We start from the raw sequence: 9,154 nt of genomic DNA, 5'->3' as shown, positions 1-9,154 counted from the left end.
ACCAGAACAGGAGGAGGACCCAGATGCATAACGTTTTCACACAAGCTTTATTTTACAAGAATGGGGCAGTCATGCGCGTGAACACAAACGATTCGGCAACCGCTGAGTGGGAGCAGTAAGACAAAAGTCTGGCGTGGAAAAACAGGAAGCCAGAGACACGAGCAGATACTGGACAGACGGGGTTGATACCGGACAGGGCGGGGCAGGTAGGATCGATACCAGACAGACTGGATCGATACCAGAGACTGTAGCAAGATATCAGACAGGACGAGATAGACGGGATAGATACCGGACAGAGTCAAGATACACGTCTTGCGGGTGACTAGGTTCGTTGACGGACCGACAAAGGGTTAGTGAGAGCACTGAGCTTAAATAGGTGGGAAGCCAATCAGGCAACGAGCAGCACCTGGTGCCAAACGGGCGGGGCCAATTGAGGGCAATGAAAATTACAGTTTGGATGAATTTTACCTGGAGATCTTCTCGGAGTGCTATTTGTTACTCTATTTTGAATCATTTTTACAGTTCTATATATGTCAATTGGTCTATTTTCCATTCATATCGAGAATTTTTTGGGTAGATCTTGACACCTCGGATGAATTTCAACTGAGGAGCTATTCCTGTCTTTTAGTTATTTTAGTGAACAATGAGTTTAGACTTCTATGTAAATATACAATTGATCATTTTTCTTTCTTTGTGTTTTGATCTTCAAGGTAGAACTTGACACATTGATCAAATTTCACCTGGGGTCTATCTGGGAAGCTAGATAGATAGATAGATACTTTATTCATCCCCGTAGGGAAATTCACACTTCCAGCAGTATTGTGTTGAAAAAGTAAAATGATATAAGAGAAAAGATATAGAATACAAAAATACCCAATATAACGTGTTGATATAGAGTATTTAAATAGTTCTATGGAAAATACACACTGTCATAAAAATAGGTTAATATGCAAATGTAAGGTTTAATGTGGGCTTTTACTCCCCCGGGTGGATTTAAAGCGCCTCATGGCATGAGGAAGAAATGACATCCTCATTCTGTCCGTGGAACAAGACTGTGACAGCAGTCTGTCGCTGAAGCTGCTCTTCTGTTTGGAGTCTGTGGAATCTGTGGCAATATTTTCATTTTAAAGAAATATTACTTGAGTTCTACATATACTTTCAAATGATCTGTTTTTTTTTTGATTTGGTTAATATTTCTAAGGTATAACTTGGATTAATTTTACCTAAGGAAGTTTAACTGGTGAGCTTTTCGTGTCTTTATTTTGGTTATTAGTGAATAGTGAGTTGAGAGATGTGTATATAATGCCAATTGACCGGTTTTCTTTGTATCTAGATCTCCTGCCTAGAAATTAAAGCACATTTCACCTGGGGTTCTCTCTAGGGAGCTATTTCTGGCTATACTTGGAGTTATTTTAGCAGAGAATGACAAGTTCTCTACATACAATAAATTGATGTATTCTTTCTTCGGGTCAAGATTTTTGGGTAGAAGATAACACCTCACATGAATTTCACCTGGGGTTCTCTAGGGGGAACTATTCCTAGCTTTATTTTGAGTCATTTTAGGAAACGATGAGCCTACAGTTGTCTATAAGATCTACGTTGTGTGTCCATTTCCTTTTATTCCGGGAAACGGCAGTCTCAACTTTGTCCTCACTCAACTTTGATGTGAAATGACATCATCCTGGAGTCCGTTGGGTTTTACCCACTCATCAAATCGTTCGTCACCTGCCCCACCCTCCTCTGAATCACAAATCAAAAATCTTCCCCATAAGGGAGGAGGTCCGCTTTCCCGAAATCAAGGAACTCTTTCCGAGCTCCCGTTGCGAGGAATTCAAAAGGAAGCGGATGAGTAACCGGGGAAAACCCCGCAACGGTGTTTATAGGTCAATTATAGACGAGGTAACGTGTGCTGTTAAATCTAATTTGGGCTCTTAGGAATGACGGTTAGTCTTACCCTGGGGTGGTTGAACCGGGAAAGAAAAACGCCTCAATTTCTTTCTTTTTTTTTTAATTCTCTGTATTTTGTTGATAGTGTTTCATGTACAGGTACAAAAATAAGATCTCTGTATTTACAATTCATTACAAAACGACCAATCCGTTGTCTTCGCGTCACAGTTTTATGGACTGGCCGATCCGGGCGCCGATTATCCCGGCATGTTCCGTCATCTGAACTCCGGGCTAGCGCGTTCCTGGACAACCTGGGCGGGTCTTAGTCCTTCGGACCGGAATCCCGGTAGCAGCTCCTTTAGCACCGCAGGCAGCGGCGGGGAGGTTTGAGTTTTACTTTCCGAACTTGATGTCGTCGTACAGCTGCGGAATCAAAACACGTTTTTAGAACCTCGACGGGAAAATCGGCGGTTTTTCGATTGGGTTTGATAGAAACCGACCTCTTCCTCGCTCAAGTCCAAGTCGTCCATGTCGCTGTCGTCCGATTCGCTGTCGGGCAACGCCCTGAGTTCCGTGGCAGTTTTCTCGTATAATTGACGACGTATTTCGTCGTTCTGCCGACCGTAGGTGAGGTGGTACGGCGTGAAACCGCCGTAGTTCAGGCAGTTGACGTCAGCGCCTAGGTCTAGGAGGCGCCGGACCAACGCCGGATTTTGGACGTCCACGGCGAGGTGGAGTGCCGTCCTACCGCTACATTGTTCCTATAACAGCAAAAAAAGATCAATTTAGCTCGATGTGAATCGGGTTCGCGATGCGAAAACCGTCAAAAGCGCTTACCTGTGCGTTTATGTCCGCGCCTAAACCGATGAGGTTCTCAACCAATGAGATGTAGCCGTGAATGGAGGCTAGGTGGAGACAGTTTTGTCCTGCAATGCAGAGAAAAGAAAATTTGTTCAAAAGACTATTCCTCTTTTATTGATGTTTACTATTGTTTGTGTACTGTAACTCAATGCTAAATCTATTCCACCCTGGTCATCCTGGAAGGGGGATTAACACTTGTGAGGCCCCTTCTCAAGGTTTCTTTTTTCCTCATGCTGAGGTTTTGAGTTTTTCCTTGCCCGCATGTAGGTTTCAGATCGGGTATGGTGTCATTGTAATCCTGTGCAGTCCTTTGAGACATTTTTGTGATTAAGGGCTATACAAATAAATGTGACTTGACTTGAATTTGCGGGTGAAAAGTCAACACATTAACCCGAAACTCAGAGTTTACTGTTGTAGTCTTAAAATGTCTGTTACATCTGTGTTTCGGGGTCAATGAATTACCCCCAAATTTTGAACGTTCAGCTCTAGTTGAGGAAGAAAAAGACCATTAAAGCCGCGTGTAGGAGTCACTGATGTTAAAAATATGATTATATCCATATTTGGGAAGCCAACAACCGCACCCAGTAGCTTTCGAACCGCATGCCGCTCTTCGGCACTCCCTAGTGGCTCACTGGTGCTTTTTCAAAAATGTTTGATAGTGGAAAATGAACAATAAACAAATATTTTCCAATACTTAAAGTTAGATTTTTTTTCCTGGTTCCAAAACTTTGGTGTGTTTAGGTCTAACGTGCCTCTTTTCACATTTTGGGTTGCCAACCCATTATTTAACGCAAAATTTTGAAAAATATCCGCGTTTAGGAGTCACTGTTCAAAAAAATACGATTACAGTATATCCGTATTTGGGAAGCCAACAACTGCACCCAATAGCTTTTGAACCGCATCCTGCTCTTTGGCACTCCCTAGTGGCTCAATGGTGCTTTTGAAAAATGTTTGATAGTGGAAAATGATCTCATTTGTAGGTAAACAAACATTCTAAACATTTTCCAATACTTAAAGTTTGATTTTTTTTTCTCGTTCCAAACATTTGGTGTTTTGGGGTCTAATGTGCATCTTTTCACATTTTGGGTTGCAAACCCCTTAGCCCAAAATTTTGAAAACCCCACTAAATAATTATTATTATTATTATTATTATTATTAAAGTCGAAAGAGATCCGCGTTTGGGAGTCTTTGATGTCCAAAATAAGACGATTATATCCAGTCAAGTCAAGTCGTGTTTATTTGTGACGCCCTTAATCACAAAGAGTCTCAAAGGGCTTCACAGATCAAAGACTATTGCGAACTACTGGCTATTATGACACCATCCCCTGATCTAAAACCTACATGAGGGCAAAAAATTCTAGTAAATTCTATAATACATTCTTTTGTGTCAAAAAGGATTTGGGGGTTATTCTTTTGTGCCGCAATCACCTACGAAAAATAGGCTGATTTTGCATGGGCAAGGGCTGCTTTATATTTTAACAAGCTGTCACACCAGCTGTGTTTGGGAGTCTTTTGAATGTTCCATTCCAGTGAAACAAAAATTTTGAATTTACTATAGATTAGAAAAAGAAGATTTTAGCTATATTTGGGAGATGCTAATGTTCAAATAAGACTATTATATCCGTATTGAACAATTTAATCCAAAATTTTGAAGGTGCTGTTGTCGTTCTAAAAAGATTATAGCTGCATTGGTAGTTAGATCAGATATTCTCTCTGGGAGCGTACCGCTATAGTTGGGGAAGGAGACCACCGATTCCAGGTATCGGTGACTGTTCTGCGTGATAACGGCGAAGCAGGCCAGAGATCCTCGTTTGCAGGCGATGTGCAGCGCCGTGTCTCCGCAATCGTCGGCCAATCGCGGGTCGCAGCCGGCCCTCATCAGCCGGTCCACCAATTGGGGCTGCTCGGTGATCACTGCTAAGTGCAACGCCGTCTGCGAGAGATTAACTGAGTTAACTCGGCTTCATTCCGGAGTTCAGTTCATTTTTTCTGGAGGTGGATGATTTTTTTACCTGTCTTTGGTGGTTCTGGGCATTCAGGTAGGGGTGATAATGGGACAGAGCGATCATCTGCTCGGCACGGTCAGCGGCTTCGTGGATGATGGCCAAGTGGAGAAGCCTGGAGGACAATAAGGGGTGTGATTAATACGAAGAACTGGGAAAAGGGGAACATGAGTTAACTAAAGAATTTGGAGGAAAAGGAGCATGAGATGGTTTGAAGAACTAGAAACAATGGGAGTGTGAGGTAGTCTGAAGAACTGGAAACAAAGGAGCATGAGATGGTTCTAAGAACTCAGAACAAAGGGAGCTTGAGTTAGTCTGAAGACCTGGAAACAAAGGAGCATGAGATGGTTCTAAGAACTCGGAACAAAGGGAGCTTGAGTTAGTCTGAAGACCTGGAAACAAAGGAGCATGAGATGGTTCTAAGAACTCAGAACAAAGGGAGCTTGAGTTAGTGTGAACTCAATTTTATTCGCACACAAAATGCAAAAACGATAGTTCTTTTATTCATTTTATGACATGTTTATGACACAACCTAGCGATAACGTGCAAACTAAAGCAAAATTGCATAGTATATTTTGGGAGTAACGTGTTTTTTGTGCTCAGTTCCCTTTACAAAAAACAGGAAATCAAATCATAGTAATAACTATGTTATTACATGCTTATAACACAACCAAAGAACAGAAATAAACAGGAACATGAATTGTTCCGAAGGCCAAGAAACAAAAGAGTGTGTTATATTGTCCAAAAAATGGGAAAATGAGGAAGTGAGAGTGCTTGAAAAGAAGGGAGTGGGATGAAGTCCAAATAACTGAAAAATTAAGGAAACATTAGTTCAAGAAACGGGAAAAATGAGCAAGAGTAAGTCCAAAGAACCAGGAAATTAAGGGAAGGTTAGTCAGAAAACTGGGAAAAGGGAGCATGAGTTAGTCAGAAGAACTGAAAAAAAAGGGAGTGTGAGTCCAAAGAACCAAACAAAAAGTTAGTCCAAAGGACTGGGTAAAGGGGGGTTTCAGTTAGTCCAAAGAACTGAAAAAAAGGGAAACGTTAGTTCGAGAAAACTGGAAAAATGAGCCAGAGTTAGTCCAAAGAACCAGGAAATTAAGGGACGGTTAGTCAAAAAACTGAAAAAGAGAGCATGAGTTAGTCAGAAGAACTGGAACAAAGAACCAAACAAAAAGTTAGCCTGAGTTAGTCCAAAGGACTAGGAAAAAGGGGTTCCAGTTAGTCCAAAGAACTTAAAAAAACCGAATGAATGTGAGTCCAAAAAAGGAAAACCAGGATGAGTAAGAAGAACTGGGAAAAAGGGAGAAGGAGTTAGTCCAAAGAGTTATGGGAAAAGGACCTTGAGTTAGTCCAAAGACCTGAATAAAGGAGAGTGTGAGTCCAAAGTACCCCAATATGAGTTAGTCCAGGGAACAGAAAAAGAAATGGACTGTGAGTTAGTCTGAAGACCTGAAAAAAGGGGTAATCTAGTCCAAAAAACTGAAAATAGGGAACACGAGTTTGTTTAAAAGAAAAGGGGGCGCATGAGTTAGTCCGAAACACCTGATTCAGCCCTTAGAACAGGAAAAAAAGAATAAAAAAAAAACAACAAATGACAAAGAGGAAGTATCTAGCGGCAGCAAATTTCTAAGGAAGAATATTTCGCAAGAGTGGACTTTTGCTCGCGTTGTTTCCCCCCCGCTCGCGGCTTGACGCATCTGATGCTTTATCAGTTCCTGGCACGCAGCCAGGGACTTTCCTCAGCGCTCTCTCTTATTACTCTGCCCACTTGTGTTATAAACGTGTTATAACATTGTTATTACAATCTTGTTTTTTTAGTTTATTGCCGAGTGTTGTTTACAAACTCAATTGAACCAACAAGATATCCTACTTTGAGAATATTTCACATATTTCTGAACCCTATTTGCGTTTGTTATCACCAGGTTGTGTTATAAGCATGTAATAACATAGTTATTACTATAATTTGATTTCCTGTGTTTTGTAAAGGGAACTGAGCACAAAAAACACGTTACTCCCAAAATATACTATGCAATTTTGCTTTAGTTTGCACGTTATCGCTAGGTTGTGTCGTAAACGTGTCAGAGTGCAAAAAAACATGTTACTCCCAGAAATATACTATGCAATTTTGCATTAGTTTGCACGTTATCGCTAGGTTATGTCATAAACCTGTCGTAAAATGAAGATAACGACTATCGTTTTTGCATTTTGGGTTTCGTGTGCAAATAAAATTGATTTCACAAGACACCCTACTGTCAAAATATTTTGCACATTTTCACATTTCCCTGCACGCTATCGCTAGCTCGTGTGACTAACGTGTAATAACTTGAAATGGACTCTTCTACAGGTTAGATAATTATACTTGTGGTGTCATTATCCATCTAGTATTGGAATCGAAGACTATTTAAGAGTTTGAGAGAGGTATATTTCAATTTTTTGGTCGTTTTTTTTGTGAATTTTTAAAATCTATACAGTGTAAAAAATGCAAAACAGCAATAAATTGAAAAAGGGACTTTTCACATGATAATATTTGCAAAAAAATCCAGATTTAAAGGAATATTAATTTGCTATTAATGTATTTCTCGGAAAAATGCAGTCGTTTTTGCTGAGGGGGAGTTTATTGACTTATTTAATTTGACATGTTTTGAGTTTTCCTTGCCCCCATGTAGGTTTTAGATCAGGGGATGGTGTCATAATAGTCTGTGGTTTGCAATAGTCTGTGGAGCCCTTTAAGACTCCTTGTGATTAAGAGCGTCAAGAATAAACATGACTTGACTGAGGTTTTTTGAGTTTTTCCTTGCCCTCATGTAGGTTTTAGATCAGGGGATGGTGTCATTATAGTCTGTGGTTTGCAATAGTCTTTGATCTGTGCAGCCCTTTGAGACTCTTCGTGATTAAGGGCGTCACAGATAAACTTGACTTGACTTATGGGACTTTGAATGTTTTTATACAGTACTTTAAGTTGAATTTTGGTGTTCTATATGAATACATTAAAATCTGGATAACATTGTGATTACGACAGTATTATCTATGATATTTTTGGTATGAATATTTGATACTAAGCACACAATGTTTGACACAATTTCACATTGACGTGCATGTTATTGATGCAACGTGCAAAAAAACATGTAATAACATAGTTTTTACTCTTTATGGGTTTTTTTGAGCACACACAAGACTCCCTCCCCCCAAAATATTTAACACTATCTTGCATTCTCAGTAGCCTAGATGGTAAGGCGCCCGCTTTGAGACTGGGAGGTCGGTGGTTCGCGCCCCGGCCGAGTCATTCCTAAGACTTAAAAAGTGGTCGGCGGCGCCCTCTGTTGGCTGCGGCTGCATCGGCTCGCTACAACGGGTCAGGTGCAATCGACATTTCGTTCTGTGTACATTGTTACACAGAATGACAATACAAGGAAATTATTATATTATATTATTATTATTATTTACATGGATGTTTTTGCTAGGTTGTGTTATAAACGTATAATAACATAGTTATTACAAATAATTGTGATTTTTAACTCTGTGCATGGGTGTGACGTGTGCAAAGAAACTTAGCACACACAAGACACCCTACTCACATAATAATTCACATTCCTTTCCACGTTACCATTGCATTGTGTTATAAACATGTAATAACATAGTTATTACGATTATTTTTGGTTTTTCGTGTCTGCATCTCTGTCCACATGATAGAATAGAATAGTATAGAATAGAATAGAAGTGTGCAAAAACGGAACTGAAATTTCCACTTACGTGTCCCCCTCGTCGGTCACGACGCCCCTCCACGGCTCGCAGTCGTGCACGCGCTCGTCGCTCACGCGCAAATGCTCCAAGTCGCTCAAAAATTGCTCGTCCTCCTTAAGAGACTCCAGTCCACTATCCAGGCGCTCTTCCTGGCACGGAAGAACTTTTTCTTTTTCTTTGTAATCCATAGGAAGTCCGTGCAGGTCCATTATCGCTTCTGCTCGCCGAACGGTCCAAAGTGCAGAGAGAGAATGGCGGGGAGGGGGAAGGAGCGCTTGGTTTTGTCAGCCCGGTTGGGCGGGGCTTGTGTGGGGATTTCCGAAGGGTTTATCTAAGGCAGGGAAAGCACACAGGCTGGGTTTTGCTTTTGTCACAATGAGAAAAAAAACAAGAAGAAAAAATCCCTTCTCCCCTCCCTGGGCTAATGAGAACTGGTAGTTTCCTTTACGGGGGTGTTCGCTTGTGAATGAAACAGGGGGGAACCTCTTTTGGGCTTTTCAAGAATTCTCTTAAGCCTGCCTGGGGAAATTGGGGACTTTTTGTTTTCCTTGTGGTAGTTTCCTTTTTGTGGGGAATATTTGAGATTATTTTCATGTTTTTTTTCTTGCATGCACGTGAGTTGGAGTTTAAGAGTGCAAATTTAACTGATGAATGTTTAT

The 9,154-nt window shown here is 40.8% G+C and overlaps 1 protein-coding gene across 1 annotated transcript; it reads right to left on the bottom strand.

Annotated features, from left to right (window-relative positions):
* Positions 1–1,993: 1,993 nt before the first annotated feature.
* Positions 1,994–8,760, bottom strand: LOC148346304 (NF-kappa-B inhibitor alpha-like). The gene is made up of 6 exons (XM_088325249.1): positions 8,505–8,760; positions 4,761–4,866; positions 4,474–4,681; positions 2,725–2,813; positions 2,388–2,648; positions 1,994–2,310 (listed from the first exon to the last, which is right to left on the bottom strand). Exons 1-6 carry the CDS (start codon positions 8,702–8,704, stop codon positions 2,281–2,283), a joined length of 894 nt encoding a protein of 297 aa, XP_088181375.1. The 5' UTR covers positions 8,705–8,760; the 3' UTR covers positions 1,994–2,280.
* Between the last annotated feature and the right edge of the window lie 394 nt (positions 8,761–9,154).

This window comes from Urocampus carinirostris, chromosome 20 (assembly GCF_059441175.1).
Source record: "Urocampus carinirostris isolate Australia breed hairy pipefish chromosome 20, RoL_Ucar_1.0, whole genome shotgun sequence".
NCBI classification, from domain to species: domain Eukaryota; kingdom Metazoa; phylum Chordata; class Actinopteri; order Syngnathiformes; family Syngnathidae; genus Urocampus; species Urocampus carinirostris.
The sequence above is the reverse complement of the archived record's forward strand: the minus strand, read 5'-3'. Positions and strand labels throughout refer to the sequence as shown.